The sequence below is a fragment of the Peromyscus californicus genome, unplaced genomic scaffold (assembly GCF_007827085.1).
Source record: "Peromyscus californicus insignis strain IS unplaced genomic scaffold, ASM782708v3 Scaffold_4__1_contigs__length_199733344, whole genome shotgun sequence".
In the NCBI taxonomy this organism is placed as follows: Eukaryota; Metazoa; Chordata; class Mammalia; order Rodentia; family Cricetidae; genus Peromyscus; species Peromyscus californicus.
This window is the reverse complement of record NW_026294562.1, coordinates 197,442,393-197,461,171: the sequence shown is the minus strand read 5'-3', so window position 1 is coordinate 197,461,171 and position 18,779 is coordinate 197,442,393. Positions and strand designations below refer to the sequence as shown.

Here is an 18,779-nt window from a genome sequence, read left to right as displayed (position 1 = left end):
TTAGTGGTATTATTATTGTCCATGTGGAATTGTCATTGTGGGGCTCCATCATTTTTCTGGAGACTTCAAACTTGCTGTTAGGCCTGGTCATGATTCTCTGCAGAAAACTGATAGACTCCAACACAAAAACAAGTATATGCAGCTAAATGAAGCCTTTTTTTAGAATTAGTACTCTATATGACCATTAACATCATAACAAAAGTTTAAAAAAATATATATCTTATAAACTTTGATATAAAATTCATACCTTAAGAAAGGTTTAAAGAATCAAAATAGAACCAAAGAATTGATATTATTGGTAATAGAATAGTCCCTTAATTTTGATTTTCTAACCATGCACGTGCATTTGGAGATTGGGTTTGAAGAGAAGAGATAAATAGAAGAACCAGACACTTGCCTTGTGTGAATATGGAGCTATGGTTGTAGGGGAGGGTATATGTAGCAGGATGTATCACATAATTGGGTATTATATGTGGGCTTTGGTTGTAGGGGAAGGGTTATGTCCCAGGACCTGATATGTAGACTTGTATGTATATGCTGGGCTTTCACTATAGGAAAAGCGTACCTAGCAGAATCAGAGAACTAAAGTGTGAACGACACTCTTTATGTAATGCAGGTAGGGAATGCCTAGCTGGTCTTGACACCTAGTTATGTGGAGCAGCAATATTTCATGTTAGTGTTTGGGGTATGTGAGCTGGCATCAGGATTTAAGGGGATTGTTGTCTCTTTCTGAGTTTATAGGACAGGACACTGAAATCCCAAAATGAGGCGTTAGACTGAACAATTCCAAACCGAAGTGGTCAAAACTCAGGATAAGATAGGGTCAGATACGCAGCTGCATCATCCAACTAGATCCAGTTCTGGTCTAGGCTGGCAGCGAGCATGTGGGGAGGCTGTGCAGAGCGGGTCCAGGGCAGCCTGACAGCTGGAGCTGTGTGGAAGGCGGCCTGAGACCGAGTGGGAGGGACCAGGCTCACAGAGGCGGGGACACACAACTGGAAACAGCAGTTGGAAGAGGTTGTTGGCCATTGGAAAAGTGTAGAGGAAGTGCGCGGGTGGGAGGGGTCAAGGGAGTGCCTTAACGGAAGCTGCGAGGTCCTTTCACTGAGGACTGGTTAGTTGGGCTGAGGAACCAAAATAAGTTCCCGTTGTCTGTCATTGCACCAGATCCTGCACGGTGGGGAACCGCGTGGTGCAGACCTGGGTGCGGAGGACACGGCGGGGTGTCGCGGGGACACGAAACCTCCCCGGAGCCGCAGTCGCCGCGCGGGGCGGCCTGGGAAAGTCACCAGTCAGCAGCGCAGTGGCGGGAACCGCAGCCCGGCGGCCCTGGAACCTCTCAGGTCAGAGGAGCTGAGGGGCTGGGACACCGGAGGGGAGGGACCAGGGGTGCGAGCAGTTTCTCTGCTGTTCATAAGGAAGCCGGCTCTGAAGTTCTGCTGTGGACATGTTTCCCTTGTCGGTAAGTTTTATATCATATGAACTGGACTAATTCTGATTCTTTTTCATTGATTTTCTGGTTACCAAACTATTCGTATAAGAAAAATCTAGTAGAATATTTGAATTTATTTGTTGATATTTGCAAACTCGTTTCTTTTTACTCTGATGGATAGAAAAGAGCTCTTGAAATTCACATTCATCACCCTAACTTCCGTGTTAAATCACTTACCTGTTCAAAAGAATGGCTTCAAGACCTGGGGAATTGGCATCCCTGGAGAGCTTGCGTGCAGATTTGATTGATCCTCAAAAAAAAAAAATTTTTTTTTGAGCTCCGCACCGCAGGTATGGTTGTAAACATTAACATTTAAAATTAAACATTTTATCCATCACTAATTTTTCATCTTAGACATATGCACTCTCTAATGTAGATACAGCATTCTGAAAAGTGTCCTTTTCAGGCTTGGTGGCACAGGCTTTGAATACCAGAACTCAGGCAGAGGCAGGCAGATGTAACTTTGAGGCCAGCCAGGTTTACATAGTTAGTTCCAGGACATCCATAGCTATATTATGAGACCCTGTCTCATAAACAAACAAACAGAAACCAAAATGTGTCTTCTTGTGCCCGAGTTCTGAATGTTGCACCTGGAGTCTGGAAATCACATTATGCTATTTAAGGGTATTAGGTCATACTATTTTCACAGTTAGAAAAGACATTATAAGCCAGGTGGTGGTGTCACATGCCCTTCATCCCAGCACTAGGGAGGCACAGGCAGGTGGATCACTGAGTTCAATGCCAGCCTGGTCTACTGAGCAAGTTTCAGGACAGTAAGGGCCACACAAAGAAACCCTGTCTTGAAAAAACCAAAAAGGAAAAGGAAAAGAGCATTTTAATATAGGATGTTGTTAGAATGCATCTTTTGAATAATTACAATCACTCATCTATATCAGAAAAATGTTTGCAATAGTCTTTTGTCTTCTTGGTTCAAGAAAAGTACTCTGTGCATGAACATATGACCCAATTGTTATTTTCTGGTTCTTGTGCTTCCTTCATCTGAGATGTGATCTCACAGTGTGCCTCTGTCTGGTCGAGAACTCACATTGTAGACCAGTTGGACTGAAACTAACAGAGCTCCACCCACCTCTGTCTCTGGAGGTTTGCATCAACACAACTGTTCAAACCATTGTCTTTTTCGATTGTGGTCTGTTGACAGCCAGTGGTGTGACTGTGGACTTCTCCCAGGAGGAGGGGCAATGCCTGGATCCTGCCCTGAGGGCTTTGTACAGAGACTGGATGTTACAGAATTAGAGCAGTCTGGTGTCTGTGGGTGAGAACAGTTTGCCTGCAGTCTCCCTTGCTCCTCCTCAGAGTTTCTTGGCAGATTATTGTGCAAATGTATGAGCTTTGTGTGAATGATTCTCACATCTCACAGAGTAAAGTGAAATCCTCAGAAGAACAGAAAATCTACATGAAATGTTCTCTCTTCTTTCTGTGTGTCCATTTGGGAGGTGTAAGGCTTCCATCATATTGGGTCCATGATAAATTCAGAACCTCACTAGTGTATAATATACACATTCCAATAATTCAGTTCCATTTCTTTTTTTTTTTTTTCATTTACATTATTTTATTTGGAAATGTTTACAACAGTACAGTGAAACTAAACCCGAGACAATTGGCTGTCATTAGTTTGGGCATCATCAGTTTATTATAAAAGGGAGGCACGGAAATTATTTACATGATGAATAGTTCAGACCGTCAGCGGAATGGGCAGCTTCATGTGACACCATTTCAACAGTGATTTCATTCCACATACTTTCCAAGAATGTCACCATCTCTAAATAAGAAGTAATCCTTGTCGTCTAGAACTACTTTGGTGCCTCCGTATTCTGGGAGAAGAACTTTGTCTCCGACTTTCACACTGACTGGCTGAATCTCTCCACCCTTGCCTTTGGCGCCTGATCCCACAGCCACTACTGTGGCTTGCAATACTTTTCCTTGAGACTTTTCCGGAAGCATGATGCCGCCCTTGGTCACGGTTTCGGCGGCACTCCTTTCAACCAAGACTCTGTCAAAGAGCGGGAGAAACTTTCTGAAAGCCTGTCCAGCCATGACTCGTGCCGCCGCCGCTCGGACTCTGCACCCGCCGCCGCCGCCGCTGCAAGGCCAGTTCCATTTCTACAACTGAGATTTACTGAGCTGTGATTAGAGATGGGATTCCATTTACACTAACTGAAAATGCTTTCTATCTGCATGACAATTGGGGAAACACTTGTATAATTCTGTGTTTCGTTTTCTCTTTACTGTAGAAATTTAGGTGTTGTCAGAAGAATCTGTTTATATGCAGGGCTCACTTATCAGCCAGTCCTGCTCACCTGGAGAGCAGAACAAAGATCCCTGGAAGGTGGAGAGGGAGGAGACAGTGGCTAAGGGTCTAGGTATGGTGGAGGCATTGGTAAAGGGATGGCTAGGGTTCAAGTGAATGTGGAAGTGGGACATGAAATCTGTTTGCCACATTCTGTTTCACTAGAAATAATTCTGGAGATTTCCACTGAGAAAGATCTCCTCACGATTTTCCTATTATAGCTATGAAAAGAAATTCTAAGAAAGAATTGAGAGTACGAGTAAAATAAAATTGTATTTGTTGATGCATGTGAATGATGCTGTCCTTATTCATTCACATCATATGTCATATATTAATTAGTTTTCACATCTATGATTTTAATGTATTATAAAATGGTAAAATTTAATCCTCTAGGTTTATATATTGTTTTCAGAATTTTGGAGCTTTGGTATTCTAGCAAATACCAAATACATAATTGTAATAGACTGTGAAATCGCCTCAAAATTTGATCCTGTAAGTATTTTCCGGCTCTTTGCTGTTCCTTGGTGCTTTTAGGATTACTTTGTGTATATATAATATGTAAATAGCATTGTGATAGGAATTGATTGGTGTCTTGGTGTTTTAAAAGAACATATGACAACACACCAATTTTCACATATTTTATGTTTCTGTCCTCTGTGCATGTCTGCATTCCAGGTTTTGTAATAGGCACCCATGTTGATGCAGGACTTTTTAACTAAAGGACCATTTTATCATTTGCTAATACTCTTCTCTTTTGTACTTTAATGATTTTTGTCTTGATTTTTCTGTCACTATTTTAATTGTGATCATCAGTCATCATTTCAGTTGTCTATACTGATGACATTAAAAAATTACTTCTTTCTAAGTATGTTGTATCTTTAGATATGAAATAAAATTTTGGTAGAAAATGTTTTAAATTCAGTTGTCATTTTTCTTTTTTGTTCTTTTTTTTTCTTTCTTTTTCTTTTTCTTTTTTTTTCTGAGACAGGGTTTATCTATGGTGATATTTTATTTGTATTAAAATGTTATTTGTATGTTAATAAATAAAGTTGCCCAGGGGTCAGAGCTATTAGCAAGCCATAGGAAAGCAGGGCAGTGGTAGCATACGCTTGTAATCCCAGCACTTGGTAGGCAGAGCTAGGTAAGTCTCTGTGTGTTCAGGGATACAGCCAGTATTGGATACACATGCCTTTAATTTCAATACTAATCATAGAAAACCTGGAGGTTTATACAGACAGGCCGTGATGAGGCGGTCATGTGGTTGGGTTTACAACCAATGAGAAGGCAGAACAGGAACTCTATATAAAGACTTTAACACAGGGGTAGCTCTGGTTCGGAGAGGTAGGACTACCGCAGGAGGAAGGGTAAGGTTTTAGCTCTTAGCTCTGACCTTGAAAGCTTTTGGCTTTCTTCTTTGCATTGGTTCTGTGTTTCTTATTTAAAAAGATGGTTGGTTACATCTACATTTCTCTGTTGCTTTGGAATCTGTCCTGGAACTCAATTTGTAGACCAGTTTGGCCTCGATCTCAAAGAGATCCATTTGCATATGCCTCCCGAGTACTGGGATTAAAGGCATTGGCACCACCCTCCAACTGGTATTTATTATTTTTAATAACATTTTCTTTCATTGTTGTTGTATGTTTGGTTTATTCCTAAACGTAAAAATACAATCTACTTAGTCTGTATGTTTTCAGGGAAGAATATTTGATATTAGATAACCACGTGGTGCACTCTTCTCTGGGAAAGACTCTCAGCACTCAGAATTTCTTAGTGTTTGATTAGCATTGATGCCTAGTGAGCTTTCTCTCTTCCATGTTAGCATGTCTTTTGGTGTTGTCCTTTTTCTGCTCATGTTTAGGGTGCCATGTTTGTAAGATTTCATGAGTGTAGCTTTTTGGGTGTTTCTTGGGGACACATCCTGTTCCTCTGGCTCTTACAATGTTCCCGCCTCCTCTTTCTCAATGATCCTTGAGTGTGAGGTGCAGCATTTGTGTTGTTCATGTCAGTTGGGACAGAGCATCACAACTCCGCATTTTAGCTGATTTTGGTTTTTTTATATTATCTCCCTGTGTTGCTAAAAATAACTTTACTTGATGAAGGGTAAAGACTACATTTGTCTGTGGGAATAGGGAAACTATTTAGAAAGAAGTTAGGGATTAGGCTGATGTAGTAAATTAGTTGTTGTAGACTCTCCTCCAAAATCATTGACTTCACTATTCCTGGGGACACTGTCTTCGTTTCCAGTAGTAGGCATGATTTCCCCCTTGTTGAGAGGGTTATAAGTCCAATTATAAGCCATTGGTTAAAACCAAGGTATGTGTGCATTTCTTGCAAACTTAGGTTATCATGCAGTGCAGATTGTTGTTGTGGTTCCTAGATGTCATGTGTAGGACTGTTGACTGGCTCCCTCCTTTGGAAGCTTGAATGTTACCTTGTAGTGTCATTAAGACTAATTTCCAGGGAGGAGGCATTAAAGGTCAGTTCTGTGGTGATGTATATCCTAATGAAATTTGCCTGAAGATCAGAGAACAGATAAGCCACCAGATTAAACATAGAGGCCAGACAGTGGTGTCACACACTTTTAATCCCAGTACCCGGGAGGCAGAGATCCAAATGGATCACTGTAAGTTCAAAGCCACCCTGCACTACATGAGATTGACTCAGTCTCGGAAAGCAAACAGAGCCAGGCAATGGTGGCACACAACTTTATTCCCAGTACTGGGAAGCACACACATCTATAGTCCCAGGAAGTGATGGATGGGCAGAGAAAGGTACATAAGGCATGAGGAGACAGGAAGTAAAGGCTTTTGGCAGAAGTGTCCATTTCATCTAGAGGCTTTTTCTGCTGTAACTTTTTCGGCTGAGGAAGCTCTAGAAGCCTATCAAGTGAGCTCTTTTAGGCTGAGGAGTTGTTGAGGTAAGAGGTGGTGGCTGTGGCTTCCTCTACTTCTCTGATCTTTCAGCTTTCTCCTCAGCATCTGGCTCAGGGTTTTTTATATAAGACCATTTAAGATTCCAGCAACAAGTTCCATCTGGAGTTCTCTGGGTTCTGTGTGTGGTGATATTTTGTTGTACTCTAATAAAATTTGCCTGAAGATCAGAGGAAAGAACAAGCCTCTAGCTTAAACATGCTAGTGCTATGCCTCTTCTAGGCAGTATTGGCACACATCTTTAATCCTAACATTCAGGAGGCAGAAGCAGAGATTTGTCTGGATTTCTGTGAGATCAAGGCCACACTGTGCTACTTGAAATTAATCCAGTCTAACAGAGAAACAGAGCCATGCAGTGGTGGCACAAACCTTTAACCCAGTACTTGGGAGTAATATGCCTTTAATCCCAGCACTGGAAACTTTGAGACAGGAAATGGCTGGGTCGAGAAAGGCATATAAGGTGTGAGGAGACAGAAAATCGAGGCCCCTTTGGCTGAGGACTCAGAGGCATTTAGTCTGAGGATTCGTGGAAACAGGATTGGCAGATTAGTTGGTGAGGTGAGAAGTGGCTGTAGCTTGTTCCCTTGTTTCCCTGATCTTTCAGCATTTACCCCAATATCTGGCTCCAGGTTTTTTTTTTTTGTTTGTTTGTTTTTTTTTTTTTTTTGGTTTTTCGAGACAGGGTTTCTCTGTGTAGCTTTGCGCCTTTCCTGGGACTCACTTGGTAGCCCAGGCTGGCCTCGAACTCACAGAGATCCGCCTGGCTCTGCCTCCCGAGTGCTGGGATTAAAGGCGTGCGCCACCACCGCCCGGCCCAGGTTTTTTATTATAAGACCATTTAGGATTCTTGCCACATGTGTGTGCTAACTGCTTGGCTTCTTCAACAGTAGGGACTCACCTTCTACCTCTGGGAGGCAAGCATGGACAATAGCAGTAGCTTGTAATGAATAGTTACATCATCTTAAGGATAGTTGTGACCAACAACTCCAAAGCAGGCTTCTTACACCTGGTGTTAGTGGATTTGTTAGAAAATCTGTGTCTCTTGTGACAAGCATTATCAGTCCAGATGGCAAATTTTCATTTAAACTTTAACTGTAATTGGATACACAGATGTGTATGTTATAGGTATTAATGGTAGATGATAAGAGTATGATTGCTTCTGACTTTTTAGACATCCTTAGTGTTACTTTACCTTCCTTCTGTGTTTGTATCTGCCCCTTCTCCATAATTAAATCCCTCCCTGTTTTTCTATTTCCCCCTTTATATCCCTTGTTCACTGTTATTCCTCTCTCTATTACTCCCCCATATCCCACTGTGATCTCTTTACTTTTCTGGTTACTGTACTTTGTGTACTCAAATCTGAAGATCAGTTTTCTTCATAGCTGATTAATATAGTATATATGCACTATATTTTCACTATCCATTTGTCAGTTGAAGGACATTTAGATTGTTTACCTTTTGTAGCTATTGTGAATAGAGCAGTGGGGACCATGAGTGAGCAAGTAACTTTGAGTAGGATGTGAAGCCCTTTGAACATATGAACAAGTGGTACAGCTTGCCCATGTGCTGGATTTGTTTAACCTGAGGATTTGTATATTTGGTTTAAAATTCTCTGTATTGATTTCCAGAGTTGCTAGAATTTTTGTTCATAGGTTTTCCCCGCTACGGTTTTTATTTTAATGTTGCCTGTAAGCAAAAGTTTCCCTGTCCCTTAGCCACTCTAAAATAATCACTCAGAGGCTTATTAATTATAAATGCTCAGCCAATAGCTCAGGCTTATTACTAACTAGCTCTTACAAGTTAACCCATTTCTATTAATTCATGTACTACCCCAAGGCTCATGGCCTTTACCTCTATCACAGTGTGTGTGTCTGACTCATCCTTCCTCTGGCTGGCAACTCTACTAACTCTGCACTTTTTCTCAGCATCCTCAATTTGATGTTTTGAGCTAGACTTATCCTGTCCAGTTGTCGGCCAGTCAGCATCTTTATTAAACTAATCACAGTGACAAATCTTCACAGTGTACAAAAGGATTTTCTACAGCAGTTGCTGGTTGGATTATTGAGCGTACTGTTTATTTACTATAAGAGTTAATGGTTTGCTATCTTGCCCATGAATGATTACTTCCCATTTCTCCTCTGCTTATCAATTCTTCACATGAAATTTATTACTTCCCATGTTCTCATGATAGTTTCTCTGATTCACCTTTGTATATTTTTCCTCTAATTTATTATCTGCTGTCTTGCTTTATTGATGTGAATTTTGTTAATTCATACCTGTCTTGAAAAGCACTTATGTCTCCATCAATTTAGAGAATTTTTTCTGTTTGCAACAATATAGTTGATGATGATTTTCCCTCCAGGCTTTAAATGTATTTCCATGTTCTCCTGTCTTTGGAATCATTTACCAGACACCTGATTGTATTCTGTTTATTAAGTCTTTTTATGTGTTTTGACATTTTTCTTTAACAGCTTTCAGTATTAATCTTTGCATTTTCTTTTTGTCCCCTTATATGAAAGGAAAGAGAAACTCAAAGAAGAAAACAGAAAGAAGTGGCTGATTATGCAGTAAACATGTCCCAGGTCAGTGATCATGTCCACTATTTTTTCTATAAGCATTATATTTTGGGACATTGGAAGCTTTATTTTTCTGCTTCTGATATTTTTAAACTTTGTTATAAAAAACATTCCAAACAAACACACAATAGAAAATTCAGATAGTGAAATTAACCAGATCCAAGGCTTTACAACTTAATGTAATTTTATACAGTTAGAGTTGTCATTGGGAACAGAAGCTCTGGAGCCTCACCTATGATTTTATATTTTTACTATCACATATATTTTGTTGTAATTATCTACCACCCAAAACCTAATGACATGTGACAGAATTAGAACTAGAAAAGCAGTTAGCTTTATATAATTTTTCATAACTTGGGTTCATTTCCTGCATTCAGTCATACCTCAACTCCTGATATGTCACATTTCTTGTTCTTTTTTCTCCATGTTCTACTATGCCCACATGCATGTTGTGTTCCATATACACATATTTTTGGGTAGATTCTACCTATGAAGGAGAATATGGTTTTTTTCTCCTGACTTGTATACCATCATTTACTGTTACATATTCTAAGTCCAACCATTATCCTGAAAAATTTTATTACATTTTTTCTTCAGCTATATAGGAATCCATTTTATACGTATACCATTTTCATTATCCATTCATCTGTTGATAGACAATTAGCTTGATTCCAATTCTTTGCTTTGTTGAATAAGCAGCAATAAATATGGGGTGTAAATATCTCAGTAATGGGCTGTGTGATTCCCTGGATATATTCCCAGTAGTGAACGAGCTGTTCATATATTAGTTCTATCCTTAATTTTTTAAATTACCTCTAACTGATTTCTACAAAGATTGTGTTAATTTATACTGTGCATACGCGCGCGCTCACACACACACACACCAGTGACTAAGGGTATCTATCTCTTCTCATCTTCTCTAACATTTCTTGTCAGATTGGTTGATGACAGCCATTCTGCCTGGGGGGAGGAAGTATTTCAATGTTAGTTTGCATTTCCATGGTGGCCGTTTAGGAATCCTGAACACGTTTTGCAACATTTATTGGCCATTTGTGTTTCTCTGTTTCTCTGTTTGCAAAGTGTCTATTCAGATTATTTTTCCATATATTGATTTGCAGTTTTATTTCCATGGTACTTAATTTCTGTAATTGTTTGTAAATTCTTGATATAAGGCACTAACCAAAGTGTCACTGATACAGATTCTCTCCCATTCTGAGTGATGTCTATGTGGTCTGCTGATTGTTTTCTTTGATAAACAGAAGCTTTTTATTTTCATGTTCCCATCTGTTGATACTTAGGTTAGTTGCAGTTCTGTTTGTGTTTTTTCTTTTTAAAAAATCCTTACCCATCCCATATCCTGAAGGTATTTCCTCTATTCTTTAGGTTTCTATGTTTATAATTTTAAATACAAGTTTTGATCCACAATATCATGATCTACAGGTACAGCATTTAAAATCACATTTTCTCATCACAGATTTTCCTTTTGAGACATATAGGCTGTGATCCTGTGGGACATAAACATAGCATCCATAACAGGTAATCATCTCTACACTTTGAATGTGTGCCTTGTTTTGAGTATATTGCCTGTGAGACTACTGTGTCATCCTGTTTTCACAGAGTTAGAATATCCATTATTGAATGTGACTGTATTAGAAACATTTTTTTTTTTGAGTAATTGTTATCGCTCATCTACATCCCTAATTTCTTCAAGTCTCCTTTTATCGAAGAAAGCACTCTGTCTGGTATCACATGATCGAACTATACTTTTTTGTTTCAGGATCTGTTGACATTCCAAGATGTAGCTGTGGAATTCTCCCAGGAGGAGTGGGAATACCTGGACTCTGCTCAGAGGACTTTGTACATTGATGTGATGTTGGAGAATTACAGCAACGTGCTCTTTGTGGGTGAGAACATTTTGCTTGTAGTACTCGTAACTCATCTTATGTATGTACCAAGTTTATAGGTTGTAAACTCTTGGTTAAGCTGTCTTGGAAACAACAGGGGACTACAGAAACTTTGATAGTAGAAATGAACTTTTTCATGATATTTAATTTTTTTCCCTTCATTTTCCATTTTTTCACAATGCATTCAAAAACTTAGTTACATATAATATTTGCGCCCAAATCTTCTTTTTCATTGTTTTTGTTTTATTGCAATATATTCTTTTCTCATACAGTAAATTGTGATTAAACTTCCTTCTCCCAGTTCCTCCTTATATCTCTTTCCCTCAATATTCACTCCCTTTCTTTCTCTCATTTGAAAAGAACAGCCTTCTAAGAGATAACCATGTATGAAAAAATAAAATAATAATACGAAGTGAAAACCATCAATCATATTGAAGTTAGATAAGATAATCCAACAGAAGGAAAAGTCTCCTCGGAATAGGCATGAACATCAGAGACCCATTTGTTCTCACACTCAGGAGTCCCATGATAATATTAAGCTTAAAGCTATAATATTTATGCAGAGGACCTGGTAGAGACCCGTGTAGGTCCTGTGCCTGCTCCTTCAGTCTCTGTGGGTTTACATGCAGTTGGTTAGTTTTTTCAGAGGGCCTTGTTCTTCTGTTGTCCCCTATCCCCTCAAGATCTTACACTCCTTTTACCTCCTCTTCTACACGGTTCCCTGAGCTTTGGGGAGAGGGGTTTGATGGCAGTATCATATGTAGATTCTCTCCACATACTGTCTGACTGTGGGTCTCTGCATCTTTTCCCATATACCCCAGGAGGAATCTTCTCAGATGGTGACTGGATAAAGGCACTGATCTTTGAGTACAGTAGAATTTCATTAGGAAGCATTTTATTGGTACTTTTTTTTTCTTTTTACGCCAGTAGTTTTTGGGTTTACCATTGTTTTTTGGTCTATCTAGTCTTTGGTCTTTGGTTACCCAAGCAATGCTGCCTATTGGTTCCTGCTTATAGATTGGACCATAATTAAAATCAGACATTTGTTGACTACTCCCACCATTTCTGTTCCACCATTGCCCTAGCATATTTTACAGGTAGGACAGATTGTAGATCAAAGGATTTGGGGCTATTTCCACCCTCATCTCAAACTCCATGTCCATAATTACATTTGATATCATTTTAATTCTGAGAAAAACTAAAGGTATACAAACTGAAAATTCTTCCTAAATATGTTTAGAGTATTTACAGAAAATAGCAATTGGGAAACATTCCTATATTCCCTTACTTTGTGTTCTCTTCATGTACTAAACATAGTACTGTGTTAGATGTCTATTTTTTTTAAAAACTCTGCCATGGGTAATGAGCTACCTCACAGAACACATGGACTCTATGCAAAGTAGGCCTGGTCACCAGTCTGGAGCAAATGAGATTGTCCTGAAATGTGGAGAGGAAAGAATAGCCACAACCAGGGTGAGTTGGTGAATGAGCGGAACAAGAGTGATGGCTTCCAGTGAAAGGGAAATCGAGAGTTGAAAATGGTATTACTATATTTAATTCCACTTGAAAGGATTCCTGATCATTTAACTTACTGTAGTGTCTTGGTTCCAGCATGCATGCTGTCGTAACTATTAAAAAACATTGTGCTTTATTGCATCTGAACTATGGTGACTTAATATTAGCAAAAATGCAAATTTATTTGATTATGCTGACATCAAATTTGAGTAATTTTGCAAACTTTCATTTAAAATTAATCCATGGAGTAGACATATTATGTAGTCGCCTTCTTGCATGTTTGTCTTCATATTACATCCGTAATTTTCTTCCCAGTAGAGAATACACTGTTGTTTGAATCTTAGATGGTCCTATTAATAAAAATCTCGAAGCCAGATATTGTGATAAAAGCTGAAAGATCAGAGAAGCAAAGCACGTTACAGCCAACCTCACCTTGCTAACTTCATAAATCTTCTGACTGAAAGCCTCGGAGTCTTCACCCAAAAGGCTCTCAGCTGAACTGATTTAGTTTCTCTTTCCTCACACCTTATACACCTTTCTCCCCTTGCTGTCACTTACAGGGATTAAAGGCATGTATTCTCAGTACTGGGATTAAAGGTGTGTGCCCCCACTGCCTGGCTCTGTTTCCTATGTGGCCTTGAACTCACAGAGGTCCAGTCGGATCTCTGCCTCCCGAGTGATAGGATTAAGGGTGTGTACCACCACTCTCTGGCCTCTATGTCTAATCTAGTGACTGGCTCTCTCCTCTGATCCTCAAGCAAGCTTTATTAGGATATACAGTTATTACCACATACACAGACATTATTCTGAGAAATAATCTCAGGAGTTGGTGTACAGAGTAGACTTGAGTCTACCATATGAGGAAAGTTAAGAAACAATAGTGTGTGGAACTCGCACAATGGAGGATAGGAAACAGCAATAGTGGACCATGTCAGGTCAAATGATTTTAGCCTCTAATGTTTGGCTGAATACTGTCTCTGGATCCATTACTTTTGGAGAATATACTCTGTTTTCTAGAGAAAGGAATATCCTCTGTGATGCTTTTGAGTAAACCTTTCATCTTGAAAGGAATTCTAAACAGTACTCTTTGTTTTTCCTTAAGAAGTACAAATACTTTCTATCTGTGAGTAGATTAACCTTTTTCATCAATATCTGGAAAAATAAATACTTAAAAATAGAGAAATTTATTCTAAATATAATCAGTCAGTGAGCTCCATCCCCAGGCTGATTTCTGATTCCACTAATATCATCTTCCCTGAAGGGTATCACTTTGTTTTTGTGAGAATCCATATAATCATAGTGAAAAAAATGAGTTGACTACTGAGAACTCTATTCTAAATAGTTGCTGATTAACTTTTCTTAAGATAGAGAGTCTATCACTTATGAAATGTTTAATCTGAGAACAAGCCCAATTAATCTGAATTGTACTCATTTTCAGAGAACTATTGGATATGTGATACTATCCAGGAAAATGTGAAGACTGAAAAGAGTTCTTGTCAGTGTAATGATCTCGGCAAAGGGCTTCATGACCCCTTCACACGTGCACTTTATAAAACAAGTGAAACTACAGAAAACTCTACCATCTGCAGATGCAGTAATTGTAGGGATGCCTCTATTGAGTCATCAAGCACAGATAGACATGAAAGCATGCAAACTGGAGAGGAACCTTGCAAATCTAAAGACTGTGAAAAGTCTTTAAATTTGTTTTCCAAAATTATTCAAGATCAGAGACTCTACACTGCAAAGAAAGAGCACAGGCAGGGAGACTATGATGACCATTTCAGCTCTACATACAGTTTTATAAAACAGTATACTTTGGAGAGAATCTACATGCATGACGGAAATATAGAAAATGCTTTAGTACCTGTTCAAGTCTCACCATACATCACAGAATTTATACTGGAGAGATACCCTACAAGTGCAACATTTGTGACAAATCCTATAACAAGAGTGCAAATCTCAAAGCACATCGAAGAGTTCATAGTCTGGGGAAACCTTACAAATGCAAAGATTGTGGAAAGTCATTTTACCAGTTGGTAGTACTTAAAAACCATCAGAAAATACATACTGAAGAGAAGCCGTACAAATGTAAGGAATGTGACAAGTCCTTTGCTCTAAAGCCAACTCTTACAAGGCATCAGAGAATTCATACTGGAGAGAAACCCTACAAGTGCAACGTTTGTGACAAATCCTTTAATAGATGTTCAACTCTTAAAATACATCAAAGAGTTCATACTGGGGAGAAACCATACAAATGCAAAGATCGTGGAAAGTCATTTTCTTATTTTTCAGGTCTTCATGTGCATCAGAAAATCCATACTGGTGAGAAGCCTTACAAATGTGAGGAATGTGACAAATCCTTTACTCAAAAGTCACTTCTTACAAGGCATCAGAGAATTCATACTGGAGAGAAACCCTACAAGTGCAACATTTGTGACAAATCCTATAACAAGAGTGATAGTCTTAAAACACATCAAAGACTTCATACTGGGGAGAAACCCTGCAAATGTGAACAATGTGGAAAGTTATTTCCTCAGTTTTCACTTCATAGCCATCAGAAAATGCATACTGGAGAGAAGCCTTACAAATGTAAGGAATGTGACAAATCTTTTACTGGAAAGTCAAGTCTTACAAAACATGAGAGAATTCATACTGGAGAGAAACCCTACAAGTGCAACGTTTGTGACAAATCCTTTAATAGGTGTTCAGATCTTAAAATACATCAAAGAGTTCATACTGGGGAGAAACCTTACAAATGCAAAGATTGTGGAAAGTCATTTTCTTATTTTTCAGGTCTTCATAGGCATCAGAAAATACATACTGGAGAGAAGCCTTACAAATGTAAGGAATGTGACAAATCCTTTACTCAAAAGTCAACTCTTACAAGGCATCAGAGAATTCATACTGGAGAGAAACCCTACAAGTGCAGCTTTTGTGACAGATCTTTTAATCAGTGTTCAAATCTTAAAACACATCAAAGACTTCATACTGGGGAGAAACCTTACAAATGTGAAGAATGTGGAAAGTCATTTTGCCTGTTGGTAGTACTTAAAAACCACCAGAAAATGCATACTGGAGAGAAGCCTTACAAATGTAAGGAATGTGACAAATCCTTTGCTCTAAAGTCAACTCTTACAAGTCATCAGAGAATTCATACTGGAGAGAAGCTCTACAAATGTAATGTTTGTGACAGATCCTTTGGCCAATGTTCAAATCTTAAAACGCATCAAAGACTACATTCTGGGGAAAAGCCTTACAAATACAAAGAATGTGGAAAGTCATTTCCTCAGTTATCCCTTCATAGCCGTCAGAAAATTCGTGCTGGAGCAATGTATTGCAAATGTAAGGCATGTTACAAATCCTTTGTTCTAAAGTCAACTCTTACAAGGCATCAAAGAATTCTTACTGGAGAGAAACCGTACAAGTACAATGTTTTCACCAAATTCCTTAATAGGTGCTCAAATCTTAAAACACATCAAAGACTTCATAATATGGAGAAACCTTACAAATGAAAAGATTGTGGAAAATCATTTCCTCAATTATCATCACTTCATCAGAAAATGCATACCAGAGTGAATCCTTACAACTGTAAGGATTGTGAGAAATCCTTTACTCAAAAATCCAGTCTTATAAACCATGAGAGAATTCATACTGGAGAGAAACCCTACAAGTGTGATGTTTGTGACAAATCCTTTAATTGGTGCTCAAATCTTAAAAGACATCAAAGACTCCATACTGTGGAAAAACCTTACAAATGTGAAGAATGTGGAAAGTCATTTCCTCAATTATCATCACTTCATAGCCACCAGAAAATGCATACTGTCGAGAAGCCATACAAATATAAGGAATGTGACAAATCCTTTGCTCAAAAGTCAACTCTTGTAAGGCATCAGAGAATTCATACTGGAGAGAAACCCTACAAATGCAACGTTTTCAACAGATTCTTTAATAGATGGTCATATTAAAACATATCAAAGACTTCATAATATGGAGAAACTTTACAGATGCAAAGATTGTGGAAAGTCATTTCCTCAATTTTTATCACTTCACAACCATCAGAAAATGCATACCAGAGTGAATCCTTACAACTGTAAGGATTGTGATCCTTTACTCAAAAATCCAGTCTTACAAGGCATCAGAGAATTCATAGTGGAGAGAAACCCTACAAGTGCAACATTTGTGACAGATCCTTTAATCGGTGCTCAAATCTTAAAAAATATCAAAGACTTCATACTGGGGAGAAACCTTACAAATGTGAACAATGTGAAAAGTCATTTCCTCAGTTATCATCACTTCATAGTCATCAGAAAATCCATGCTGGAGTGAAGCCTTACAAATGTAAGGAATGTGACAAATCTTTTACTGGAAATTCATACTGGAGAGAAACCCTACAAGTGCAACATTTGTTACAGATGCTTTACTCTAAAATCAACTCTTACAACTCATGAGAGAATTCATAATGGAGAGAAACCAGCAATTCATAGCCATGAGAATATGCACACACACAAAATGCATGCTGGATAGTAGCTTTACAAGTGCAATGAGTATGGCAGATCCTGTAGCCACATTTGGAAAGCATCAGAAAATTCATTCTCAGCAGCTATTGGTGAAACATACTTTTAATCCCACCACTGTAGAGACTGAATTTGGTGGATCGCTGAGAGTTCCAGGATAACCAGGACTGTTTCACAGAGAAACCCGGTTTCAAGAAACAAACAAACAAACAAAAAACAAAAATAAAAACAAAAAACCAAAAATTCATTCTTGAGAGAAATTGTACAAAAGCAAAGAATGTGGTATTTCCTGTCTTGAATTATCAATCTTAAAACACATTACAGAACCCGTGCTGTTGAAAAGCCTTACAAATGTGAGGTATCTTAAAATCCTTTACTGTGACCTCAACTCTTAGAACATACCTGAAAATTCATACTGGAGAGAAACCTTACAGAGAAAAAGAATGTGAAAAATCTTTTATTAAGTGCTGAAGTCTTAGAGATCATCAGAAAATTCATACTGGAGAGAAAACTTACAAATGAAAAGCTTATGACATGTTCTTTACCCAGTATTCAAATCTGAGAAAACATTAAGAAGTTTACTCTAAAGAGACACCTTACTTCTGTAAGGAATGTGTCAAATATTTTACTAGAAGCTCATATCTTAGAGTACATCATAAAATTCATTCTGAAGAGAAACCTTACAAATGGAAATACTGTGACAAACCCTTTATTTAGTGTTCAAATTTTAGATCACATTTTAGAGTTCATACTGGAGAGAGACTTTGCATGTATAAGGAATGTGGTGAATCTTTTACTAAGTCCTCAACTATTCAAGGACATTAGAACATTCATACTGGAGAGAAAAATGCTGTTGTAAATAATGTGACTTTGCATTTATCTGGAATTCTCTGTTTACAAATCACAACAGTATACATAATAGAAACAAAAGGATAAGAAACTTGTGAAAGCCTTTAATGGGGTTAAATATTAGAAAAATATCACAGAGTTTATATTAAAATAAAATTCTGCAAATCTGTGTCATGTAACTGGGTGAGTTGCTACACGGGTGTGTGGGTTCACGTGGGTCCGTGCAATGAAGACATAGAGGCATGTTAAAAATGAATCTAGTCTTTCATGGCTGGGGGAGGGTCCAGCCTCGAAGGACTGATGCACAAAACTATTTGCCTAGGGCAGTTTTATTTCTCTCTGATACAGTTTAGCCAGTTAATTTCCATATGCTCAAAACAACTTGAGAGGGGCTCCCAACAATACAATGCCAAATGTTAATTCTTTGATTTGTCAGGTACCACGGTTTTCTGGGTTTCTTGAATCAAGTTTTGCATAGGCCTTTGTATCCTTGGGAAACTCAGACAGGATTCACATAGAGGGCAACAAGGGAAACAAAAGGTGTCTGCTAAACATAAGATGTATTAGGGCTAGGTGCTACTCTGGAGCCAGGCCAGGTGCAGCTCAGCAGGAATGCCCCTACAGTGTGAAAAGCTCTTTAAAAAAAGTGTGTAGAAATTTTGACTGCATGTATGTCTGTACACTCCATGTA

General features: G+C 38.5%; 1 protein-coding gene and 1 pseudogene across 1 annotated transcript; one reads left to right on the top strand and one right to left on the bottom strand.

Moving 5' to 3' along the window:
• The first annotated feature begins 1,029 nt into the window (after window positions 1-1,029).
• On the top strand, window positions 1,030-18,259 carry LOC128124622 (zinc finger protein 845-like; annotated as a pseudogene).
• On the bottom strand, window positions 3,121-3,615 carry LOC128124625 (10 kDa heat shock protein, mitochondrial). Its single transcript, XM_052761124.1, has one exon. It carries the CDS (start codon window positions 3,545-3,547, stop codon window positions 3,239-3,241), a length of 309 nt encoding a protein of 102 aa, XP_052617084.1. The 5' UTR covers window positions 3,548-3,615; the 3' UTR covers window positions 3,121-3,238.
• Window positions 18,260-18,779: the final 520 nt, after the last annotated feature.

Coding starts and splice junctions, on each gene's coding strand:
- LOC128124625 (XM_052761124.1), bottom strand. CDS start 3,547: ATGGCTGGACAGGCTTTCAGAAAGTTTCTCCCGCTCTTTGACAGAGTC.